Source organism: Condylura cristata, unplaced genomic scaffold, assembly GCF_000260355.1.
Source record: "Condylura cristata isolate star-nosed mole 26May11 unplaced genomic scaffold, ConCri1.0 scaffold00005, whole genome shotgun sequence".
NCBI lineage: Eukaryota > Metazoa > Chordata > Mammalia > Eulipotyphla > Talpidae > Condylura > Condylura cristata.
In genome coordinates this window covers 11597467-11624906 of record NW_004567106.1, presented here as the reverse complement: position 1 = coordinate 11624906, position 27440 = coordinate 11597467, and the positions used below count along the sequence as shown (strand labels likewise).

The 27440-nt window shown below is 38.3% G+C and overlaps 1 protein-coding gene across 2 annotated transcripts in view; it reads left to right on the top strand.

Annotated features, from left to right (window-relative positions):
- Positions 1 to 26367, top strand: part of SLC25A13 (solute carrier family 25 (aspartate/glutamate carrier), member 13) — a 171996-nt gene extending 145629 nt beyond the window's left edge. Inside the window, exons 14-18 of one of the 2 annotated variants that reach the window (XM_004676710.1) lie at positions 1660 to 1800; positions 17674 to 17812; positions 24632 to 24790; positions 24887 to 24977; positions 25218 to 26367. In XM_004676710.1, the coding sequence (XP_004676767.1) occupies positions 1660 to 1800; positions 17674 to 17812; positions 24632 to 24790; positions 24887 to 24977; positions 25218 to 25404 (717 nt within the window). In that variant the 3' untranslated portion in view covers positions 25405 to 26367. The remainder of the gene's footprint in view (positions 1 to 1659; positions 1801 to 17673; positions 17813 to 24631; positions 24791 to 24886; positions 24978 to 25217) is intronic. The other variant, XM_012721067.1, reaches the window with a different exon arrangement.
- Positions 26368 to 27440: the final 1073 nt, after the last annotated feature.

Sequence of the window (27440 nt, the reverse complement as noted above, 5' to 3'; positions counted from 1 at the left end):
TGGTTAACATGTCAAGGGAAAAGTCTTGGTGTGTTTCAAGAACAAGTGTTTTTTGAAAATGTATCTGGCTGGTAAAATCGGAAACAATTTGATTTAGAGTTAATGGAGGAAGATTTTTTTTTTTTTTTTGGTCAATGTTGCTATTTTTTATTAGCTAAATTATGCTGAAGTACTGTTTTATCTTAATAGCTGTAATCCATATTTTATGTAGGAGAAATTAAAAATGCAACAACCCCCAATTACCATATTGGCATTTTGAAACTTGATATCTATATGGCACCTCCCAAGTGCCATATTGGTGTTTATTACCATATTGGCGAGGGCTAGCAGGGGGAAAAGTGTATGTACTATGTAATGTGCAAGAGCTTTGACCTTAACAGTAGATATAGAAAATTTTCCTCATTAATTGTTTTGGTAACACAGTATCTTAATTGCACAGCTCTACTCAAATTCAGTGCAATCTATCCCTTAGCTCTGATACAGTGTTATTTTCATTTCCATGTATTACAAGCAGTGCTTCAAAGATCATCCTTGAAATTATTTTGAGTAGCTAACAGGTTGTTTTGTGAGGACACCTATGTTGGCTAAGAGGATCTAGCAAGAAATAGTTTTGTATGATAGTGACCCAAATTGTTCCTGGTCCTCTGATAGCATCTACTAAACTGTAGAATGTCAGTAACCATGTCTGTGACTTGGTTTGGTATCATCACTATATAGTAAAGATTCTAAATTATACTGCATGCTAACTTTATTTTGGATGATATAAAAATTTAATATATTTATGACAAGGAATAACAAGTTGGAGTACAGCAGGAAAGAATATAATTGCTTATAATAAATATAGGCTTAGCTTCAAAATAACTAGCTTAAAATCTCCCTTACAGTGCACTTTAAAGATTTCCACTGATGATCTTGGAGGTGTGGCATCCAGCCACTGCTGGAATGAAATAACACACATTGTTCAAAGTCTGGACCATAATTGATTTAATGCATATTTTTACTACTTAAACATTTATCTATTATGAAAAGAACAATTCTAGGTACAGGTAGCAAAAAAAGTAAAATCATAAGAATTTGTAACTCCATAAAAAAAAGGTGTTTGATGATTGACCTGAGTTTCTAAGGAAAAAAAAAAAAACGGCTTTCATCTACATTTGTATGTTCTCTGGCAATTTTTTATCCATTGCCAGAATTATAAAGCCCATCCTGGGCGTATCTTTGTCTACCCTGCCCCCTTCTGTATTGTCACGCAGGTCTGTGTCTCTTTATTTGGGTACCATATTGGATACTATATTATTTTATTGCTACCTTTGTGCCCTTGACTTTGAATGGAGAGACAGTTGTTTGTACATGAAGGAATCTTTGTCATTTTACTGTGAAGACTTAGGAGAGGACAACAGAAGAACTGGTTTTTGCCTTCCTTCAACCTCTGCTGAAGGGAGAGGGGCCTTTTTACTCAAGACCTCCTGGGCAGTAGCTGTGTTTTGATTCAAATGCACAATCACTAACTCTTTTAATTGCTGGGCCAAGAATTGAAACTACAGTCTCTTGAAGATAGACTATGCTAAGCCCAGTTTAGTATAATCACTCTCTCTTCCTGACCTGCCTTACTAGTAACCCTGCCTGATCCTAATGCTTTCTTTTTCTCTTCATTTTTAGGCAGGTGGCTCCCAGGTGATCTTCACAAATCCTTTGGAGATAGTCAAGATTCGTTTGCAAGTGGCTGGAGAAATCACTACTGGCCCCCGAGTCAGTGCCCTCTCTGTCTTAAAGGACCTGGGGTTCTTTGGGATCTACAAGGTAATTTTCCTTTTAGTCAGTTTGTGCTGATATGCTCATCTCCTAAACTGGAAACTGCTCAGTGACATGAAATAGGTTCGTCAACCTTTCTATGCTAGAGAAGCTGTTCTCCGGAAACCCACTGGACACCAGTTAGAAGGAGGTGCCCTTCCTGGCATCCGCCAAGAAACTATTTAAGAAATAGGTAAATCAAGGATGCCTATGATATAAATCACGCCCACTGGGTGTTCACTGCACACCTCTTTGCAGCTACACTGGTAGGAGTTTTATATGGATTTTTTATTGAGAAGAAAATCTAATTCTTAATGTTCCTCATGAAGAATAGCAACAGGGACCACAGGGCACCTTTTTTCAGAAGATATGCTGAGCTCAGTTTCAGGAGAAGTCCAGATGGTGAATTTATTTTCTATGTCCATATATTACAGCACTATCAATATGTGTGCCTTGTTGTAGTTTTCTTGAATCTCAACCATTTTTCATATAGAAAATAGTTTTGCAGAATAATTGCAAAACCTAGCATTTGGAAAATTCTTGAAATTCGTTATTCATAACTTCATAGCAAAACAGTTCATGGGATAAACTACAATGAGCCTCATGCCTCAGTCAAACATATTGTGTTCACCATTTTTCACTGACAGTTTCAAAAATACTTTTTCAGAGCCAGCTTGATTAAGTAAGCCTTTAGGGATACGGGAGAGTGGGAAAGAGAGAGTCAAATGTCTACTTAAAATAGTTCTTTTTTTTACATTTATTTACACTTAAATATGTAAAATCCTCCTGTATAAAATGAACATTGAGTTTCAACACATATGTCAAGAAATAGTTTATTGAAGTTCTTCATATGAATTCTAAATCAGTGCATGGATCACCTCCTAATCCACTTGTTTAACTAGCTGCTTGCACAGTCTTGCAGAGTACATCATCCTTTTTTATCCCAAGATAGCATTTCCCATGTGCTTCATGTTGCAGTATATTGTCCCTGGAAACTTTGTCTCAGAATATTGGTCAGCGGGCAGGTCAGGAGATGTCTGCCACGCATGTGGGTCACCTCCGGGGCAGGGATCGGACTCATGCTGAAGTGGCTTTAGTTTCTTAGTGCTGTGCTTTAATCAGCTGTGCCACCAGGGAGGGCCTAGGAATACCTTTTTACCCCTTTCTTTTTAACTCAAGTTTTGCAGGTAACCTTGGTATGTATCCACTGTTAACAAAAACTGAGGTTGTTCCAGGCACATTTTTCTTTCCCAACCAGTCCGCTGCACCTCTCAGGTCAGGTGATTGGAAGAGCCCACTGCTGGGACTTTTGAGGCTCAAATAGAGTGTGATGCCCTCTTTTCTGGGGTTAGTTTTAGAGGGAGAGACTTGCTTTATATTTTATGTATATGTAGTGTCTAGGAATAAACATGCTGATTTCTTTTTAAATGGCAGTAAAATGTATACTCTGATTGTGTGGCAGAACACAGTAGTGCACTTACTTCACTTACCAAATCATTATCCAGCAGCAAGAAATAAACAGCATTGTTGTGAGGCATAGCGTTGATCAATTTGAGGAAAAATTATCTCCTTTTCTAAATTTTAGACTCTTGCAGACTATAACACGATGTAGCAGCATGTCATTTTGACAAGATGCCAAGCAGTCTTTCAATGGGTTGTTTGGTAAAAAACACTTAGGTTCTGTGGCAGTGACTGCTATCGAAATGTCTGGATGGATAAAATGGTAAAAACTTGTTTGCTGACACAGAAACAGAGACTGTTAAACTACCTGCAAATGATACAAGACTGAGATTTAGTCCTTTTCATCTTTACAGTATTTCATAATCTTAATCCCTTTTAACACCCCCTTGGAAGTAGCTGGTCTCCTGATTTTGTAGTAAGGAAAATAGAAGCTGCCAATGATGGTATCTGAGCTGAAATTGAGGCTCAGAAGTTTCTTGTTTCCACTTTTGTGCTAAAATTGCTTTCCTGAAATGAGCAGGATTGCTCAAGTTTGAGCAAGAGACCTCTCCCTTATAAAGTTAGTTTAATTACTAGTCTGGTGGTTTAATCTAGTTCAGAGGCATTCCACAGGGTTTGGTGCTTCCTTACAAAATGTTTTTGGTGCTTCCTTACAAAATGTTTTTGGTGTATTGGTAATTACCACGTGAAGTCCTTATACTTTGAGCTTCTGGATACTTGATTTCATTGCAAGAGCATGACCTCGCAGTCTCCTTTTGGCTAGCCATCAGTATCACCAGTTCCATTCACTGAGACCTGTCAGCCTGGACCTCATTCATCTGAGTACACCTCTGAATTCAGTCTGTTTGGCTCTGATATCACCACCTCTGGTTATCATTTATGTTATCCCAGTCTCCAGCTTCAGACTTTGTTTCTGGTGGACCTAGCTTCTCCGGGCTCACCTAACTTGCCCTTCCAGGTCAGCAATCACTTTAGCAATGCAAGAGCCACCTTTTTTAGGAGCATTTTGGCTTCACACATTGCTTTAGCTTAATGTGTTTTTGCTTCAGGATGGCTCTTCAGTAATCAGGCTGTTCGTTTCTAGTCTTGGTTGGGTAGGGAAAGGCTGATGACCTGGAATGACCTAATACTTTTAAAACTATAGGTCTTTTAAAATGAGAACTTCTGTCTTAGTGTTAGTTAAGACTGGTAATCTTCATTCTCCTCTTCTGGGTCCCTTTGTTTACTGTTGTTAACATTACAATGCAGGACCCAGGAGGGGTAAGTGGTTGGCTCTGTATGTGTATTTAGGCCTGCAGTGCTTAACCTGAGGTAAATTGGACTTAACTGGGCTTTCTATTTTTCCCCTGAATTGACTTGCAAAATATCCAACTATGCTGTGATTTCCCAGTAAATGGTAATTAGAATTTTTGCTTTAGAAATACATTTACAACTGAAAAAAAAAATGTGGATGGTGTAAACATGTCACATTCCTGGGGTTAGAAATAGTAGGGAACAGATACAGTGAACCATGTAAACAAAGCCCTTCTCTTTGGGGAACATTTAGAGAGATTTAGCTATAGCTCAGAGTAAATAGATTATTGATGTAAAGACAAGATAATTAATTGTCTTTGAAAGAACTATTTGGATTTTTTTTTTATCTGCAGTATGTACTACTTTTCTTAAGAATGTATGAAGATGTATTTCCTTTAGCCTAGGTATCTTTAGCTTCATTGCATAAGCCTGAGGAACATAAGATAAATTCTGTTAAGAGAAACAACTACTTTTTTCCATAGGACCTAACAGCTTTAATGAGAGTCTCTGAGAGGATGGTTTATACCTTATGGATGGAATGAAACTTAACATTTAACATTCAGTAGAAGGCCAGCTAACATAACTAAAAGATGCTTCATTAGAAGCAACAGGGTATTGTGTGTCACTTTAAGGACACAATCTGATCAGGGAAACAGTGACGATGAGGTTCCTTCTAACAAGGATTGTTGAAGCTGCTTTGCCCCATTGTATTTGACAGAGTGATCCATTGCAATCTTTTGTTCACAAATATACATGGCATGCTTATTTATAGTGTGTATGTAACTGAATGGTTAGAGCTACTGTCCACACAACCAGAAAGCAAGCAGTGGCATTTCAACGGTCTTGTTTATTTTGTTAATTTTCACAAAGGGAGATTGTTTGTTCTTTAGAAATAAAATACAAATTTATGTTTCCCAAAAATCAAGTAACTTGTATATGGTATATGAAAAAAGTAAAATTCTTGCTCTGTATCCCTTTCCACACCATGATCTCTTCAAAGAATAACCACTGCTTGTGTTTGTTTCAAATCTTTAAGAATAAAAAGCCTTCCCACTCATGTCAATATTCATCTTTTTCCCTCCTTCGCACTCTTTCCCTCTCTCTGTATATCACAAATTATACCCTTGAAACTATCAAATATATTGTATGTGTTTTAACACAGTAGAATCTTTCTAGACACAATGTATCTTAAAAGTCCACATCCTATTTAATAGCAATATATTTTTTTAAAAAAATGGTTACGTGGTGTCCTATTGATGGTTTGTGTTTTTGTTTTTTGCTTATTTTTTGTGTTTTTGTTTGCGTGTGTGTATGTGTGTGTGTGTGTATTTGTTTTTGCTTGTTTTTTAGTTTGGGGACAAGCAACGACAGGGTTAATATCCCTACATATATTTTGACATATGTTTGTCAGTATATACAAGCGCTACATTCCTAGCAATGAAATTGTTAAGTCAGGAAATATGTTCATCTTTTAGTGATAGAGATTTTGTCAAATTGCGTCACTTTATCAATTTTATCTTGGTAATATATAAATACATGAGTAATTTTTAGCAGCTTTTAAATATCTATTTCTATGAACTTATGGCCCCACAAAAAGTAAACAGTAAAAATAATGGTTTTGAAGACAAAATGCCATGTTGAGTTTCTAATATCACAGATCCTTCCATGCTGTCTCCCTTCTCACCCTCCTATGTTTGACTTTGATCTGAACTTCTGTAAAGGCCTCCTCATGGATTTCTTTATCTTGGTTCTTATGCCCCCAAATCCATTGTTCCCACCACAGCCAGAGTGATTCATTAAAAATGTAAATCAGGGCCCTCCCTGGTAGCACAGAGGGTTAAAGCACAGCACTAAGAAGCTGAAACCACTGCAGCATGAGTTCAATTCCCACCTGCCCCAGAGGTGGCCACATGGCGAGGCAGACCTCTCCTGAACGCGTCCATTGCTCTCAGCAGTGTACTTCGTCGCTCTGCCTGTTCTGCTGCCCTCTCTGTCTCTGGTGAATCCTCTCACCCTCCACATCTCTGGCCTGTACCCCAGTTCAATATGAATACAAAAAATGTAAATGAGATTAATTTATTCACTCAGCACACTTCTATTAAGAATTTCTTTGTGCTGAGCTCTGTTCTAACCATTTAGGATGTGACTCTGAAAAACCAAGTTGCTCTCACAGTTTGGTGGGTGAAAAACTCTGCCATCAAGAGAACAAATACATGTCATTAGGCCGCGCTAAGAGCCTGGAAAGAAGGCAGGGTGAGCGGATGGAGGAGGGCAAAGGCATGATGGAATTGGGAGTAGGTGATTCCCAATTGCCAGCAGGTCTCAGTATTCGGGGCCAATAAAAGGAAACAGGGTATAAGGAGGACAGTACTTTATTATAATTGGTTGACAAATTGAAGAGGGCAGCAGACTTGTGTCGCAAGGCCACAGTCCTGCTCTGACAGAGTGCCGCAGGGTTTTATCCAGAGTACAAGGGAATAGAAGTGGGAGTGTGCAAGGGTCAGCATGTCCATCTTTGGAACAGAAGCATTTGGTGATGCCAGTTTGTTTTCACCATCTCTGGTGGTCAGAAGCTCTGCTGTTATCTTTGTAGCAAAAGTGTTCTCCTTCAGAATGCAAAAAAGTAGGATGTAGTAAGCCTCAAGGGAAAAGAAGAAAATGAACATGCTTATGTGGTAGGACAGAGAGTGACATATGCTTTGTCGCTCCATCAGAAGGGCAACATTTTAAATGGGATGGCCAGGGAAGCCTGTCAGGTGAGATATTATTTGAACAGAAAATAGAAGGGAATGAGAAACTAGTAATCCTACAGAAACTCTCCAGTGAAAAAGCTATCCAGCAACTGCCCATTGCACTTAGAATGGAATCCCAGCTCCCTCCCTGCTGGCCCTGCAGTCTTCACCCTTCATTTTTTAGCACTTCCCTCCTTTCTTACCAAACTGGTTGCCTTTCCTTTCTTCTGATAGTACAAGTTCATTCCCACCTGCTTTTAAGTCTTCCTGGAATCTCGTGTTTTAACACAACAGGTACCTCCTCAAAAAGACACCAGGTCATTTACTATTCTATCCTCCATTCTCAGACTCTGCATAGCACCCATCACTATCTGACATTTTTCACATGTGTATTTTGTCTCCCTTATCTAGAGTGTACATTGATACCAGAGACCTGTCTTGCAATATTTGCTGGCATATAAGCAGACATTTGATAAATATTTTCTCAGTACATATTTGGCAAACAAAATCCAGGTATTCCTAAGTTTAAAAAAGGATACTAGAGCCCAGAAAATGAGTGAATTAGAAAGTAATGGCCAAAAAAGAACATGGTACTGGGGAAGTTGAATGTAAAGAAAGTGGCTAATTATATGAAAGATTGCTTGCCCAGTTTTAAAGGCATCCATTCATTTACTCAGCAAGTTCTGCCCTGTGGTTATGAAAATAAATCAATAAGGCATGATTTTATAAGAAATTTAACCATCTGTGGGACCATCAGAGGGTGTCACAGGGTGTAGGAAGGTAGAACTGCTTCTAGAATAAAAGACCCAGAAGGCTTTTTGAGGAGAGATGACCCCAGAATATAAGTTGTAGTTAACCAGGTAGAAGTAAGATAAATGGCATGGTCAAGTTTTTGCTTAAGGAAGTGTAATTCAGCTTCAGTGGGAGAATGTCATGTGGGACTGATACTGGTAGTAGCAGTTATGAAGCTGTTGACAGAGAGAAGGGATGATGTTCACCTCAATTATAGTGCCGTGATGGGAGTGATAGAAGGGAGATACATCTTGGAGGATGTTCAGTCGAACGTGACCTCACAAAGTCTTAGAATGTGATGAAAAGTGAAAAGTGGAGATTATAAGAAGACTGCTAATATTCTGACTGGAGACCTAGATGTATGGTGATACAATAAATTTTAGAATTTCTAGAACAAACACAAACCTAAAAAGACCTTTGCTGATGTTGCCTTTCTAACTGAGGAGTAAAAACCCAGAAATCTTTCAAGACTTGGTAAGGTGACTTAGTGACCCAGACTGAGATTGTCTCCTGATTACCTTTTCAGGGTTTTTCTTGAATGCTCCCATCTTGAATATAGGACTTGACTCCTGAAGAAGAATGGGGAAACCTTTATGAGAAAGTAGTTAGCAGATACAAACCACTAAGCATAATGTTTTTAAGGGGAGAAATTACAACAACTGGAAGAAAGATTAGAATCAAGAGGCAATATTAGGAAGAAGAGGAAGTTGAGAGATTTCTTTGGAAGGACTATTCCTATCTGCAGACAGAGGAAAAAGAATCACCAAGCTGGAAGTATTTGAAGCATCTGAAGAGGAAAGGTTGGATATGGAACTAGGTCTTTCAGAAGGGACATAGCAACAGGATCCAGGCCTATAAGTATGTATAATCTCATTAGAGCCAATGTTCATTGAGTGCTTACTCTGCAGCCATAGTCTTAAAGTTATGTATGATATATGCTGTACAGCACTTTATCCTTACTGCAGCTTGTGAGAAAGATTCTTTATATACTGATGGATATATGTTTTTTTAAAGTCTAAGTTAAAACTGAATATAGGAAACCTGATAAGTAGGGGACTGGGTTTCAAAGTTAACCTAATCTCTTTTTTGAAATTAGAACTGTCATATAAAGGTATGTTGGACCAGATAGGAACAAGCACATGCCTGATGTCTGTGGGAAGTTCAGAAACAAGGCTACATATTAAGTATAGATATTAAAGAGTTGTCAGTTTGTGTTCTTATTGACAGTAGGTGTGCAAGGAAAATGGAAATAAGAGGAATTTAAAGGGGACTTAAGGTGATAGCTTTGACCCAGGTAGTTACAAGATTTTCTTTTTTTAATTAATTTTAGTACTCTGTGCTACTTCTAAAAATGGCAGGAGAACTTAGTTTTGCTTTTAAAAATGACAGGAGAACATAGTTTTGCCATTCTGTCTTTTAGAATATGAACATTTTACATTAGGTCTTATATCAATTCTTTATGGAAGTTAAAATTACTTTATCCATTGTGAGGTAAGAGGAGCCTTCTATTTTCTTAACCCTTACATTAACCAGAGGAACAGTACAAACCACGTATGGTAAGCAGAGAGCCATGTGACCGCTGGAGCCATGTTTCTGTTCCATACAATTCCTATTTGTGTGCACTGAAAAATAATTTTGTGTGTTCCTGGTAACTTGGTCACATATATATTGCCATAAAGTTACCATTTCAGATATTTTATCTCATTTAATTTATTATAAGGCAAAATTTTAGAAATTAAGGAGTGTTAGCAAGTACCTCAAAGAGCTTTTTATCTGTTTAGTGGTGTGGAATTTTGAATATTAAAAATCATGCAATGATTCTACTTAAAGGTTAGATTAAGAGGGAAGAAATTTAAGTAGTTTTGAATTGGTAATACCACCCAGTATTAACAAAAGCAAAAAAAAACAAGTCCTCTCAGGAGGTACCTACCATCAACCTAAATTCCAAAGACTTTTCATAGATAATGTTCCAAGGCAAATGGGCAGTTCAGTCATAAAAATTTGAAACTACAGAAAGAGACAAGACACTTTAGGGAGATACAACAAAAACACTAGGCAGATTTTAAACCTACAAAGATTTAAAATGTAAAATTATTAGAAATATAAAATGAATGCTTTTGTTTAACAAGATTAAGCATAGATGTGCTTGTAATATAAAATAGTAATTGAATAGCATATTAAACACAGCTGAAGAGAGAATTGGTGACTGGAAGACATGAGAATTACTCAAAATAGAGACAAAGATAGATTGAGACACAGAAATTAAAGTGCGTTGGTCTAGTTGGTAAAATGAAGAGCAGAAATAAAGAAGAGCAGAGGGCTAAAAAGTCCAGAACTATCAAGCCATAGATTCATGGAGTGCAACAAATCCCAAACAGAACAAATAATAATAATCCATACTAGATACATTCAAGTGAAACTGCTGAATACCAAAATTGAAGAGAAGCTTTTAAGTGGTCAAAGAAAAAAGTAGATTTCCTTCAAAAGAGTGCCATTGAAATGACAGCTAAATTTAAAAACAGGAATAGTAGATGGCAGAAGGCATTTAAATACTGTTTTCAGCATTTGAATGCTATGTATGGAGAAAAGGCTTTTCGATCTAGAACTCTATAACCTGTAACAATATTGTCCAGAAACAAGAGTAAAGAAATTTTAGACTAGGATAGTAGTATTATGGGCAACCCCAATGTGAATTGGGTTGCCTGAAGGTAGTTACTCACCCATGTGCTAAAAGGGACTTAGAAGATGACTTAAGTGCAGGTACACACAAAGAGGTTAATAAAGGGTTTATTTATAGAAGAGGAGGAATGAATAACTCAGGAAATAAGAGAGGCAGATAAATTGGTTAATGCACCTTCTGAGTGTCACTGACCTGGAACCCCAGTAGCATGCTGAGAGCCAGGGCCAAGCCAAGAATCAGGTCATGAGCCAAGAGAGCCCCAATGGCCCACAAGTGTGGTTTTGTATCATACCAGGTTGGCTGCTTAAGTCCACCCTCAGGGGCCACCAGTCTTCCCATTGGTGATGCTGAGATTTGTAATTCCAGTGTCTGGAGTGGGATTGAGTCCACAAAACCTTACAGTTCATTCAGGATATCCTTTCCCCCCTAACAAAGTAGTAGAGGCTCCTAAAGGAAACCCTAAACTGTACTTCAGGCAGAAGGGAAGTGACCACAGATGGTAGGTTTGAGCCTAAATCAGGAATGAATCACAAAGTAAATGCTTAGTTTAAAGTGGTGCCTGAATTGTAATGGCAATTATAATACTTAATGTTTTTCAAATAGATAACAGTGGTAATATGGGGTTAATTTTAATTTAAAGTAGTCTAAAGTACATGAAATATATAGGAACAAAGTAAAGATAGTGAAAACTATGAACTAAGTGTGTAATTAAAATTTCCAGGTTCAACTCTTAGACTAGAAATAGACCGTACTTCTTCCAAATAGAGGAGATATAGGGGAGAGAAGGCAAGAAGAAAGAAAAATTCAAAATGTGGTACATGCTTTGCAGATTAGGTTTGTGAAGGTGACAAGGCAGCATGCTTAGAGGCTAAATTTCCATACAGTAAGAGTCTAGACCACTTACAGCAGTTCTAGCCCATCGAAACATCACTGACAGTAAAGCAGTGTAAGATAGGAGAGCTAAAACTGACATTACGATGACATTTCCTTCAAAAGAATCTTGAGTGGCCAAGGTGATTTTGTTAGAATTGCAATAAAAGGAGAAAAACAATGCCCTAAATATTCCTGCACAAAATAAACCAAATAATAGGCATGGATATTTTTATATTCAAGTTGAAATCATTTCAGTCCCACTGAAATTGAGTCTCCCATTGTTGGCTAGTTTCTTTGGTTTTCACACCAGTGACATAACAGATCTTGGCACCTGTAGTATTTCTTAGCAACACACTGTAACTCACCCTGTTCAAGTCTCGGGCACCTGGGGCCTAACTGTCCCTACACTGGGCAGGAGAGGGGCTGCCAGCCTGTATATACAAGGGTTAACTCACTTGGGAAAAACCAAGAGGAATGTTAAGGGATCAAGACATGACATGCTGCCCATTGTTTGTAGCTCCAGGATCAAAATATACAATTATACATGCCAAATAAATTCTAAACCTGTAAGGTAGGAAAAGAGGGGTGGCTCTGACTACAGGTGCCAGCAGCATTAAATAACCTTCTCAGACAAGGTGCACCACTGTTGTCTTGAATGCTGCAGGGTCCCCCAGTCTGGCATTTTCCCCCATGCCAGACAATGTGCATTCACTGCAGGAGTCTCTGTTAAGCCTCCGTCTCCCAGACCTGCTGGCTCCTGGTGCCTGGCCCGACACAGAGGTGCCTTTGTGAATGTAATTACCTTTCCCTGTATTAGAAGTAGTCTGTTTAGAGCTGTATTTGCAGGTACAGCTAGAATAAGCAGGAATTAGCATGCGAAAAGACCTGCCCTGTCCCTGACTTCTTTATCAGCAACCATCCTTCAGAACTATGTTTTCCTTTTTTTTTTTTTTTTTTTTTTCTCTCCCTTAGGGCAGGTTTGATACCATCCTAGATGAAGAGCTTTAAAGGAAGAAAAAGAGACATAACAGTGAAGACAGAGAGAGAAAGAGAGAGGGGGTATGTGTGTATATGTGTATAAAATACAAGTCCTATTGCATTATATCTTTTGGCAAGTTCCTGCCAGGCAGAATTGCCAGAGTAAATTTGAATGACTGAGTCGAGCAACTTAACACTTGATTAAAGTTTTCTTAGGCTTTCAACACAATGTCCACATCAAAAGGCAAACGAAATAATTCCTTTGCCTTGATGACACTGTGACCAGCTCTTCTAAGCCTGTCCATTGGCCTGTGTCTGCTGTGGACTACTCATTTGAAAGTAAGTGAAGTCCACTCTCAAGAGACCTACCCAAGACCTTAACTAGCAGGATGACTGGAGAAACTTGCAAAGGATACAGAATTGGAATCAAGCCAGTGTCCATAATAAAAGAACATCTCAGTTTGGATTGAAAGTTACCTGTTATTAGTAGACCTTTTATTAAACAACAACAACAAAAATAATTTTCCCACTTTAGAGATGGAGTACTTTCATGAATAGCACGAGGTTTGGCAATTGCATTTTCTATTTATTAATATTCCCCAGCTGCTCTTATTCTGTCTGCAAAGAAATTCAGGGCCAGCTAAAGATGTCTGGAGGCAGCACTGCTTAGAGAATCATGAAAAGACCGAGGGCTGGAAAACATGTGGATTTTCTTATGAGTTAAGACTATTTACAGATTTATTTTAGGTGGCACATACTTTTTAATTTATTAATTTTTTAATAGCCAAAGTAATTATTTTTGTGTTGTTGACGCAGGCTCTTGGGCAGCACAGAATATTTCCCTTTATTATAAAGTTGCTGTGAGGAATGGCTGTTAACTTACTAAAAATTGTAAGAGGGGCAAGTAGAATTCAAGTCAAACAGGTTTACTTAGGACTGGAGAATGGGTGTTCACCACAAAGTGAAGGATTTATCAAGGAATCTAAGAGAGAAACATTTTCACCTTTAGAACTTTAAAAGCCTTTTTCACATCCTGCCTCTCTTTTCATTGCACTGGAGCCACAGGTCAGGTGTTGCCTGAGGCCGCCTTACAAATTGGCACCTGCCTTTGTGCCTTAGACCTGAGGGAGTGGTGGGGAAAGGAGGCCAGGGGAATTTAATAAGTCTGTGCCTTTTTCTCCAACCCTTTGCAAAGTTAGCTCTCTTTGGGAATCGGGCTTTGATGCCTGGGTGTGAGAGAGGGGTTTGCTGTGGGCAGAGTCTGGTCAGGTGCTGGGCTGTGGAACCACACAGGTGCCAGAGAGGCAGAGAGACACGAACCTGTCTGCACTGTCCCTGGTGTTTGTAGCAGTTGCCACTTCACCCAGGTTTTACCTCACTTATTCCTAAACTCTTGACTGTCTAAACCCCAAGCAGGAGGTCAAAAAGGCATTTTTGACATGGGAGGAAGGGTCAGAGCTCAAGGGTCCATGCTCATCTTGTGGCTACACAATTGTGAAGGGGAGGGGTGTCCTTCATGCCTCGTTCTGGGACATGCAATTTTTTAAATGTTTTTACTTTCTGGCAAAGCTATCCTGCTTCTGTGGAATGCGAGTGATGGCTCTTCTACCATGTTTTCTTTCTTGACTTTCTCTTCTTCCCTTTTCTCAAATAATCAGAAACCTAAGACCTGTCTGATTTTTACTTTAGTTTGCATAATTTTTTTGAGCGTGGTGGTCTGATCCTGAGTAATAAAAATAAAATATACTCTTAACCATATCCTTTACCATTCTCAGTGCACTCCACCTTTTTTTAGATTTGTTCTTGTTTGTTTTGATCACGTCCTCTTTCTTGGTCACCTGGAGCTGCTTTCAGACCTCTTAAACACATAACGCCCCTGGCTCAGCACTCCTCACAATGATGCATGATTTATTGTGATTTCAAAGGAGGGAGATCTAAATTTACAGGGATGTTGGTAATTTTGGATCATGGCTTCCCATGGTGTTCTGGTCATAGCGATGCCACATAGCATAACAGGAGCTAATCTTGGTCTCTTCTTTTTTTCTATCTTTAATATTCCAGTGCAGACTTACCAACCACTTTATCCTTAATACCAACAACAAATAACATATTCGTGCTTGAAAAACTGAAAACTTGGTTTGGGTTTCTAAAGATTTTTTTGTTTGTTTTGTTTCAAGAAATCAGTGAGTTTTCCTTGCAGAAAACTGACAACATATACCAAAACCTATCATTTCTCTTTTTAGTTGTGCTTGGGAATTTGCAAAACCAAGTCCATATCACTAGGAACATGCCTTAGGCCTCAACTGACAGCTGACGATTTTGTTGAGTGGTTTCTAAATTTAATCAAACAGTAGTTCCTGTTTGCTTATACTGCGAAAGAAGCAACGTTGACACAGGCAGATATAAGAGCATGAAGAAAACTCAGAACAGCAGTAAGAAAGTGTAGACAATGTGGAGCCATGTGGAAGCCACTCCCTATCTCCTCGTTAAAAGATCCTCAGTAGAAGGGCTAGTATCTGGACTTTAAATGAATGAAGAGTTGGTGCTTAAAAGGTTGATGTTCCCCCGGCTTAGCCATCATCAAAGAAGATGCAGAGTGATGGGTATACCTTGATGTGTCAGATGAATGGGGCATTGAGCAGCTCTATCTGAGGGGAATCATGCTTCCCAAGGGGAAGAAAACAGGAAGTGAAACCATAACAAAACTTCAAGAAGACCTAAGCCATAGGACAGCCAACAAAAAGATGGCAGTAGTTTTTGAAACAAAAATGGAAAGGAAACTGAGCATTATGGCTAAGGAATGAAGAAGTTATTGAACAATAACCACTCACTACGCTTCAGAAAATACAGTGAATTTATAGAAAAGAAAAGATATAACCATAAGCATGATTCCAACTAGAGTAGTTAAAGGTATTACTCTTGAAAATATTGCTCCAGAAAATATGTAATAGCGGCAGTAATTATCTCAGGCTGGCACAAATGAAGAGCTATTTAAAATATATTCATCTCTATTGTCTATAAAAATTCAATATTTTATAATCAGGGCACATATTCCTGATTAAAAAAAAAAGGCAGAGAATTTGAATGTTAGTTCAACTCTAAGATGCAAAGATTTGGGAGATGTGGTTAAAAGTGGAAACTAATGGATTTAGTTAAAAAGCAGGATTTGTGGGAGGAGGAGTTATGCCAGCCTGAAAGATTACCCCAAAGTGATTTGCTTAGAAAGTCAGTAATATGGCAATGATTTTTATTATATTAAGGGAATGGACAGATTAACTGAACTTGATTTGAGTTGGTTATTTGGTGTCTAGTATGAATATCTCCTGAACCAAGCCTGCAAATAGCTTGCAGAACTTGCTAGGCAAATAGCAAGCAAAATGTACAAGAAGGTTTGGAGCCAAGATACAGGAAAGGAAGAGAAAATAGAGGGACAAATGGGTAATAATGTTGTCCTTACACAGTAACTACCTTGTTTGTATAATTTAGTATAATCGTGAGATAGGATTGTATAATATACTTGTGAATGTTGCACTTTTCTCCCTTGAAAAAGCTGGGGAGGTGGGAAAACTCAAGAGTCCTAAGTTTTGGACCCTTCTCTGCCACTGCCCCCTGAAAGCCAGCGCCTTGCAGATTATTAACTGTCTTAGGCATCCATTTGCACATGTGTAAAATGAGTAATTGGGTGTGGTGAACTGGTTCTTGTTTCATTTAGGCATCTAACAGAATGGGAGTAGACAAGATTCAGAAGGGTGGGCGATTGGCAGTAGTAAATGATGTGGGTCTGTCTTTTTTAATATCTGCATCTAGAGTGAACGGAGGCATCTTAACACATCCATGGGTGAATTGACTGAGGAAGAGCCAACATGACAGAATCCAGATTCCAAGCATTTGTTCTGGTTGGAAGGATGAGCCAAACTAGGATGAAGTTTAATAGGATTAAACATAAAGTCCTGCTTATGTTACTTGTTTAAAGCAGCTAATAAGTTACAGTAGGCCTAGGTTAGTAGTGGTTCATATGAAAAAGACCAAGGGATTTATTGCCCACAAGCTCAGTTTGAATCAAGAGTGTAATACTGGTGTCAGAAAAGCGAAAACTAAAGTAACAGCTATGTAGTGGGTGGAAAAGGAACTTTGACAGATTATAAGATCTAACATCGCTAAACTTCAGTAACTGTCACAGGGGCTGGCTGGAGCTGTTTTATCTGGATGGATTCATTACGTTCTCTGAAGAATCTAAATTTGGTAGAAATTTTTAGGTATTAGATAACTGTGAAAGAAATAGTATTAGATCATTAAGTGTTGAAAAGGGGTTACTTCCTCCCCATTTAATCTACTTGACACACAATATACATCTATTTTTTTTTTTAATGTTTGTACATGGATCAATTCTTAAGACCTCCATGTGACATTACTTTGGCAGCAGAAATTATTTAGTGAAAATTTTGCTGAATGGTTGATTGTTGTACACAAAGGTCTTAAATGTGGAGGAATTATTGCAAATATTTGAGACTTTCGCATAGACTTGTATCAATGTTTTATATATCCTGAAGCTTAGTATGCATGTAAATAAATTAGGAGACCCCTGAACCTTGAGAAAATGTATGCAACTTTTTATATATGTGTGAATTTTGGGGGGCATGGAAAAGTGATACTTTTTCCAGCCTTATTTAACATGAAAAACAACCCCGTCTCTTGACACCTAATATATTTGTTTACTGACCATCTTCTCAGAACAGATCCTCCTTGAAATGCCATCAGTAAGAACATAAAAGGATGTCACAGGCAGCTCCCAAAATATTTTCATCAAAACCTTACCATTAGAAAAATGAAACTCTTCCCTTTACCTCATGCATACTTGGTAAAATAATTGATTTTTAAAAACAAAAGTTAGATTTATTGCTTGCAGAATTTGGGTGTTGGTTTTTGTTTTCTGTTTTTCTGTCCCCTTTCAACTTGTGAGTACAAATTTGGTCTCCTCCAGGAATATTTTGTTCTGAGGTAAGTTCCAAAGAAGCTGATCTCCTCAATGGGATATGTGTTTCATGTGGTTTTTCTTCCTTTTCAAATATGCAGGGTGCCAAAGCATGCTTTCTGCGGGACATTCCTTTCTCAGCCATCTACTTCCCATGTTATGCTCATGTGAAGGCTTCCTTCGCAAATGAAGAAGGGCAAGTCAGCCCTGGAAGCCTGCTCCTGGCTGGTGCCATAGCTGGTGAGTGTCTCTCCCAGACACTATTACTACCTGCCCTCCTCCTGTTCTGGAATGCTTGCTTATAGTTCTTGACAGGGTACATAAGAGATGGCAATAGATTGCTTTGAATGACTACTATAAAGAAAAGAAATTAATCTCACTTCTGGCACATTAGATTATAAAACAAGCCTAATTTTTGAACTCCAGGAAGACTCATGGAAAATTGGTCCATTTTGCGGTATCATTGAATTCCAAGTCAAGTTCCAAATCACTTTATAGTTTCACTTTATAGCACAGTTCAGTTGAAAATTTTTAAAAATTAAAAATCTTGTTCCTTAAAGGTATCTAAGAAAAATAGGGTAGTGCAAAAGCTTTTCTTTCCAGAATTTAAGGAGTGATTATCATTTAAATAAATGTGGTAGAATGAGAAATGACTTGTGCCCATTCCTTTCTGTGTCTTCTTATATGTGTAAGGTTACAGGGGTGGGTATCCATGTTAATGGAATACAGAGAGAACTGTCTTTTATTCGGTGATACAATGAAAATATCAGTAGGAAGAAATAGATACTGAAGTTGGCTTCTACATCCTAATGTAAATCCCTAGAGAAATTTTGATTTTTCCCACAACAGGAATCTATTCACTCTTTTATGCCTCTCCTTGTCCAGAGATTAGAAAGACTGGAACAATCTGTATTAACTCTCCAGGTGGTGACAAACATTTAATGAGTAAACAGACCCTAAGGCAGTCATGGGATTCTTGGCCAACCAGTTTTGATACAGGTGTTTGTAGCCTGAGTCTCTTGAGAACCCCCTGCTGGAGAAGTTGTTTGCCCTCTATGGGCCCCTATCCTGCCCTTAGCTTAGGGAACCCCTGAGGCCATTCTTTAATTCATATTTGATCTCTTGTTTTCTAAAGCAGTGAGGTTGGTTTATGAAGTAGGGTTGTCTTTTTCTGGATGCTCAGAGACCCTAGTTGTATAAATAACAATGAGACCATTCTTATATCAGGATATCATTATTAAAAGACTACAACATAAAATCCTCTGCATTGATCCTAACCTGTTCATTGATTCACTGTGTTCTTTATATGCCTTTTCCATGTGCACAAATGCTGTCTTTTGAACCAAAAGCTTATAATGCATTTTGTCTCAAATTATTTAGTTGAAATAAGGAAGGACGTAAGGGGGAAAACTAACATAATGTTTAATAATATGGAATCTTGTACAAGTTACTTAACCTTTTCTAAGTCCTGGTTTCCTTGTCTGTAAATGGAGATGACAGTAGTATCCTCTTGAGAGTGTGATTGTGAGAATCCAGTGAGAGTAAACAACATAACACAAGCCCGGCAGATGGTAAACACTCATCAGGTCACGTGCTAGAGCCCTCTCCAAGCATTGTTTTCTGCACAACACAAAAATACTGCCTTTCACTACTACCCAAAAGCGATTTCGTCTCTAGGTAGGAAATACCTGCATGATGCTACCAGAGCAGTAAAAACTATTAGTAGAGTAGTTTCCACACAGATGCAGAGGTGCAAATGCCAGACTATAAAGATCGTTGAGGCCATTTGCGGGGCTAGCTGCCATACTTCTACGTCTTCTTATGTTTTATTCCCCCCTCATCTTCCCTTCCCATAAGGTAGGAAAGATACAGGACAGTTTATCCCACTGGTGTTTTCCTTCAAAGAACAGATCAGCCACAAAGCTATGGTTACATATTTCACAAAACCATGTAAAACTAAGAGAACTAATCTACTTTCTTAAAATAGATAGATGAAGCCAATGGCAGAGGTTATAATTGCATTCTTGTAAAGTTAGGGATTAGGCAAAGCTATAGCTATCATTTCAGTTTTCAGTCATATTTTGGAGGTCCCAGTCAATGTGGCAAAATAAGAAAAAGAAGTAGAAATGTTATATTAAAAAAAAAGGAAGTGAAGTTTTCATCATTTACAAATGATTTTGTATCTGAAAATCTACTTAATAGACCAGGCAGCTCCCTGGTGGCATGGGGTTAAAGACAGCACTATCAAGCTATTGCCAGCCACTCCAGCACCCCATCCTTACCCACATGGCGCAGCAGACCTCTCCTGTCTCTCCCCACCCTGTTCCCCTCAGCAGTGTATTTCAGTCAGTCTACCTGTTCTGCTTCTACTCTGTCTCTGGTGAACCCTCTCACCTCCCGCACCTCTGGGCTATAACTCAGTTCTTATATGCATAAATAAATCTTAAAAAAAAAAAAGCCTAAAAAAGTATTACAGGGAATAAGAAAAATTAGTATTGAATTTTATTTATTGGATTCACTTAAAATGAGGTTGTTGATTTTGTGTAACCATGCAGATAGTTAACAGAGGTGGTTGTTGGGATTGTAAAACCTAGAAAATTGATTATCTAGTCAAAAGCTGGAAATCTTTAAATATTGGTAACATCTACTCCATTATTTCACAGAATAACCAATATCTGAATTTATGTTCAATGGCTAAAGTCTCTCACTGTGTGATAAGGCAGGTGCTGAAGCAGGGAACCTGAAATTAAGAAACCAAATTCCAATTTCTTCCAGTCAAATTGTTGCTTTTGAACTAATGTAGGACACTAAATATGTTTTATGTAAAATATCAAATAAAAGGTATCTAATATTCCTCAAATTTTATAGAAGTGTGTTCTATAGTACTCCATGATTTTAATTGCCAGAGTGATGGATACAGGAGCAAGTTATACTGTAGCAAAGACCTTTTCTTTGAATTACTTGCTTAGACTACACTGTATTCAGGAATAGCTTTAAAAGTTATGGAATATGCTGAGATGGAAGTCTTATGTATGTGGGACTGATCATGATGCTTTCACAAATTTATATTAATAAGAGAGAAGTACTTTTGGCACACATGTTAATTATATGACTATAAAGCTTAAGATAATTTAAAAACAATTCTTAGATTCTTAAAAAGAGTAAAGGAGAGTTTAGTGGAAGGTAACAGACTGAGCTTATTCATATACCACTTTTACTTCTCCCTTCCCAAATACCTAAAAATGTTAGAAAATGACATTTTTTCAAAATTTCTTATTGTCATAAAAAGCTTAGCACCAACCCACAAAAGACAGGAGACAGAACCATATTGGCTGTAAAGGTGGATGGAAAGATGCCACAACCCAATATATGAACAGGAAAAACAACTCAATGTACAAGGAAAAGCAGAGAATGTTAGCCTGCGAACAATAGATGCCTGGAGTGTGTGGTGGAGGTTGGAGGGTGAATCATTAACAAGGGTTGAAGAACTACATTCACTGTAGTGAGGTTAGCTTGTCCTATCTCCTCTCTCTCTCTTTTTTCCCCCATTCTCTCTCTTTTTATCTGGAGCTTCAAGCTGCTTCAAAGTCTGGCTAAAATCATAGTACTCTATTCTTAAGAAAGAAGACACATGAAAGGAACTGAAGAGAAGGCAGGGCAATTCTCAGCATTGACCACAGAAAAAATAAGCTGATGGCCACTCTTCCAAAGAGAGGGCTAAAATTATTCCTTTTATTTCCAGAGTGAAGTTGCCTACCTATCAGTGATTTGGCGAATCCCCATCGTGGCAGCCTGCCTTAGCCTCTGTGCCCAGTTAACAGGTCTCCCCCTATCACAGAGCCATCACACTTGCCCCTTCAGGAAAGATCCTGTGGGCGAGACCAATGAGGGTGTGGTAGGAACTGTCCTCAACATTGACCAGCCTGTTCTTTGAACTTGAAGAGCAATAAACAAATAGAGGTCCTCAGACAAAAAGGAGTAACAAGCTAAGTAAATAGGGAAAATTACAGAGAAAAAGTGCAATTCTGGCAACAAGAGAAAACTTAAGAACTCTAACTAGGCCTATTGATGTACTTGAAAGGAACTATCAATAAGGAAACTTTCTTGAAAATTAATGAAAAGATTACCAAAAATTGCGATCCAGCGGTAGCCTGAGTGAGAGTGTAGATATGTTCCAACACGAAATTAAGCATCTGGAAAATAAAGTCATGGAAATAAAGAACCTCTGAAATTTGGAATAAACATACTGAGATGAAAAAGTTTAAGTGATATGTAGGATTAATGCAGGGGAACTAATATCTATTGAACAGGAGTTCCCTTTAGAGAAGAAATAAGGAAAGGAAGATAGAAAACATCAATAATGGAAGATTGATTTCTCATCCACATTCTGAATGCCATGGAGAGAATGTCTTGAACCTCAATTATATTCCCAGGTATCTGAACATTTAGGAGGGAAGGCAAAACCTCTAGTGACTTTCTCCCATGCGCAAATTCAAATGTTTCTCTGCCAGATCTTCTCAGAAGCAAAATGGAAAAAGAGTAGAAGAATGTGTAAAATGTGTGTTATAGGAAACAAAGCAAATAAAAGTTAGACCCAAGAATCATTCTGAATAGTTGCTAACTTTGGTATAACTATTAATACAAGAGTGGTTGTTCCGGAGGCAGATTTAATAGGGAAGGGAGAACGAAAGTGAAAGTATACTGAAGTTTTCTCTATCACCTCACTTAGAGGAACTAGATGCTAATTAATGACACGTTGTGAATATTACAGTTAGGTAATAAATGCATATAATATCTTAATACATATATTTAGTCAAGAAAGGGTAGCGATCAAAAGAAAAAACAAACTAGAAGCAGAGAAAATAAAAACCTGGCATAGCAGACAAAGTCTACAATAAATGTGAATGGACTCAATAGTCCTGGTGAAAACACACTTTTAGAAGAGTTCTTTAAAAAAAAAACTATAATCATTTGAAGTCTGAGAAATCTGGAAGAGTAAAGTTTTCTTATACCCCAGAGAACTCCTGTCGCAAGTAGTGGGTAGCCCCATGATCTCACGTTTGTCTCACCACCAACAGTCAACAGGCTGCTGGTCTCCTCGATGCTGAGACACCTAGAAGAACCTCCCTGTTTCCTATCTTCTTCTTGCCCTCCCCCAACCCCACCCCACTTCTATGGGAAAAGAGAAAACTTGAAAACGTGATCAGCATTATCTTAACCTTTTGAACTCCAGGAGAGACTAAGCAAATTAACTTGCAACCTTTGCCAAACCTGGCCCTAAAAACCAGCAGCTTGGAGCAGTTCCCCAGATTAAGTGAGCAAATCTCCACACCAGAAATTCCCTGTCCACAGGCCAGAAGTCCTCGCTGCTGGGAGCTAGAAGGGTCCTATGAAGGCTCTCAGTTTCTAGCACCCTTGAGACACCAGTCAATTTTCCAGATAATTTACTAAGTATTTCCCATGGGGTTTTTTTGGACATTTTTTTATCCCAATCATTATCATCTTTCTTAACCCAACCCCACGCTTCTCCTTTTTTTTTTATAACATGAAACTGCTTATAAAAATGATCCTACCTAAAGGACATTTTTTTACCCATTTTATTGCGTATATGTCTTTCACATTCTGACATGCCTGCCCACTGTTGTAAGGAGGGTTTTATTGCCTTTCTAAAGCAAGACAGCCTTGCTAAACTCTTTCTAAACCAGGAAGTAAAACAAAATCAGTGGTGTGAACACAGTGGGTTTCTAAGCATTTTTCATGTTTCCTTCCATTATGTTGGAGGATAAATTCTTGGCTCAAAGTTAAAATAATTCCTCCAAGCTAATAGGAAATTCAGTTTGACTTATCCAGCAAAGCACTGACTATAATGTGTGCTTTTTCACATGCAAAAATATGATGCATTTTATGAAAACTCTTACTTCAGATGAATGTTTCGGCAACTGAGTAAAGATGGAAGAGGAAGAGATGCAGCTTAGCAATATAAATGCAAACATGTAGTATGCAGATTGCCCCAGACACACATGCACACATTGTAACTTTAAAGCTGTCTGTTAGAAGGATGAGATGTAGTTGTAAGCCAGACCACGTTGGTTTGGATAGAAATTCTTACAGAATTATTAAGCCTTAAAAAAAGCAAAGGAGATTTATGCATCTGCATTTGACCAATTTGGTTTGGAATAGGTTCATAATGGAAAAGTAATAAAACCATAAGAGACAGTGTCTTCTGAGTACAGTCTCGCTTTTAAAAATCTAAACATGAGTTGCCCCATTTTGGATAAAATGACTGTAGAAAAATTTCCCATTGGTAATTTGGGGAGGGTTTTTGTTGTTGTTGTTTCTTTTTCATTGATTAACAGCCAGTATAAATATGAAGCTTTCTGTCAAATACTTTTTTCTACAGATGTTAGCGGTAGGAAAAAGGAAACCTAATGTGCCATCTGTAGTAATTTCCACCTATGATCACCCCTCCTCCTCCCCCTTAACCCCCTCTCCCCTTGTCTCTTTCCCCACATACAAACAGTATGTAGCTATCAGTAAAGTTTTTTTTTTGTTTTGTTTTGTTTTTCTGGTGTAACTGAAGAGCTCAGGGTCTAGAGGCTAGGTGGTGGCTGAATATGTGGAGAAGCACCTCCCTCCACTGCCAGCAGCCTCAGAAAAGCTTGAAAAGGAAACACAAACAAGCTTCACCTCTGAGAAATCTGACTTAATAACTTTGCTAGTTTCTGATCAGATTTCAATAGAACTGGAAAGAAAAAGAAAACAGCTTTCTCCATTTGTTCTCAACTACTTGAAGCAATGTTACTGCAGAATAATTTTTTTTAAATTATGTGAGACTAGAAAGGCGCTTTGGGGAAGGGAAAATGAAGGGTGTCTGGAGGTGTCGAGTGGCCTCCGTCATGCTGACAAGATAGTCAGCCACTGTGCTTCCCAGAGAGGACAGTGAAATACGCATTTGATTTCATCAGCTTCTTTACTTTCTTTCCACGGCCTGCATTTCATAGCAGTTATTTTTATATAGTGAGAATGTGACTGGCCTCCGCTGTGTTGTCTCTCCTGCAGGTATGCCTGCGGCATCTTTAGTGACCCCTGCTGATGTTATCAAGACTCGATTACAGGTGGCTGCCCGGGCTGGCCAAACCACTTACAGTGGAGTGATAGACTGCTTTAGGAAGATACTGAGGGAAGAAGGCCCCAAGGCTTTGTGGAAAGGAGCTGGTGGTATGGAAATAATTTGTTCTTAACTAAACCCTTGGTATCAGGTAAATTTTTTAAAAAAATCTAATTGTGTGTCTTATTTCTCCATTTTTGTCAAAGCTCGTGTGTTTCGATCCTCACCCCAGTTTGGTGTAACTTTGCTGACATATGAATTGTTGCAGCGATGGTTCTACATTGATTTTGGAGGAGTGTAAGTACCCTGCTAACTATGCAGCTCAATGGCTGTCGCTTCTAATGCTCAGTCCCAATTGAGAAAGGTGTGTCAGTCTAGCCGAAATAGAAATGTACATACTTAAATCATGTGACTAATTCATGTCAAAAGAGAGCAGAGGACTTGCAATGCAGATTTCAAGTTTTTGACTGTTGCTTTTACAGTAAAAGAAATAATAAAGCAAAACTCAGATTCACACTCTATTTTCTCTTCTTACAGAAAAGCTGTGAGATCAGAACCAGTTTCTAAATCCAGGATCACACTGCCTGCTCCCAATCCTGACCATGTTGGAGGCTACAAACTGGCGGTTGCAACATTTGCAGGGATTGAAAACAAATTTGGACTTTACCTACCTCTCTTCAAGCCATCAGCATCTACCTCAGAAGTGACCAGGGGAGGTCCCTAGGAGGACTGGCCCGAGTATACTGCTGTAGCTGTTGCTAAGGAATGCACCATCTCAGAAATCTCAGAATGAAGCAATATTTCATTCCTTTCCTCGCCATCTCTAGTTAAAATTCAGTTGAGGCTTTTTATGAACTGAAATCATTCATTCTTTGTATTCTCATAATCAGATCATTGTGAAATTATTCGTAATTATTATTTTGAGCTCAGCTCACAAACTTTTTTTGCATATGACATTGACTGGGATTTGGTCAGCACTAACATGATTTAGGAGAAGAACTGAAGCTGAAAAGAAACGAGAGCTATTCTCCTTGAACTAGGAGTTCAGTCTCAAGGATGACACTAAATGGCAATCATGGTGCTCAGAGAAAAGTGTTTCATGCATGTTTGACTTGGTAGGAAACTGGGTGCATATTTATAGCAATAAAAAACACTGGAAGAAATGAAAATATTGTCAGAAATAGCCAGCCTGGCTTCAGGTTTTAAATATGCACTAATTCTGTCTCTGTATTATATTATGAAGCTTTTATGTGAAACATGTTTTTTTTTTTTAATGAAAGCCACATTGAAGATATTTAATAATCATATTCTATTACTGGTGCCAAGACTACTTGGGAGGAGTCTTTGTACTTTAGGGATGTGCTCTTGGCATTTTATTCTACAGATAGAGAAAATATGAGGTGCCACTTCTCTCCTGGATGTGCTAGTGCGGTAACTGCTCATGTGATGAACAAATGCTGATTCTTCTGTATCGATAAACAATGTAGAAAAATGCATGCCCCTTTGACTGGGACCTACCTGTACCCCCATGCAGCCCCCTATTCCTGGCACTCATTTACTTTTAAAATCCACTTTATCTTGAATCATGTAAGACAAACATACTCTAACAGCTTTTAATTCGTGGTGCCTTATATAATGGCCAGAAGGCTTATGTGTTTGTGAAGGAGAAAATAAACTATTTTTAAAGCTGTTGAATTGTATGAACTTATGTATGTCACATGGTAGAGACTGCAATTAATTTTCGTTACTGGACCCTGTTTTTTACTTTGAGGGGAAATGCACCTTTTGCCAGGGATTTATCTTCTTGCTCTTTCTAGGTAGTGTGTACCCTCCTTCCAAGGATGCCATATTCAGAATGAGAGAAACTGTGTTCAATCCAGGATGACAAGGAACCTGGCAAACTGACATTTTGTGCTAGTTACCCTGGTGCCTTTGTCAGCCTCTTATCTTAAGAATTATTTTAGTAACAGTTGGGCATCAAAGCTGATAGAAAATGGTGGTGATTGTATTTTTTAATCTTGTCCATCATACCAAAATCATTTGTCACTGTATCTTATATTTGGTGATATTTGGACCACAACAATTTGGGAAAAAAGCTAAGTCTTGAACAGAATTTAGGACTCTCATGTAAGCATGCTTCCAACAGGCTGCTAATTGTAAACTTTCAGTCGTCACTTTATTCTGAGTCTCCAATATTTCCCCCACTAGAGAACCATTTTCAGTCTCTATCTTGAGATAGGTGAGCAAGTTGACATTCAGAAGTCACCGTTCAAAATTAGAATGTCAGCACCATCATGTCTGAAATTTTATGTGAACAGAAGTTCTGTTATTCTCACCAGAGAAAGGGAAAATGTACACTTGGCTCCCTGCATGGTTTTGATATGACAAAACCGAAAAGAAAACACCTCCCTCTACCCATCCTCACCCTCAGTCCCTATGCAATGTGATAAGTGATAAATATTTATATTTTAATCTCAAAGACCAGTCACACAACACAAACTAAATAGATTTGGGTGGTGGTACAATAATAAAGCACTAAAGCCATATTCCTTTGAACATGGAGAAAAGTCTCTTGAGTGTATACTATTGCTTTCCTTCTCTTCACTTGCTTAAAATGTTGTTGACGATCAAATTTTCATGATAGAAACAATGACCCAAATCTCAACAATGATGCATCAGCCTGTCTGCTTCCTTTGGAGCTGCTGGTGTTCCGTTGTGTTCCATGAGACTTACCTGTAACTGAGGGCGTTTCTCTTTAGT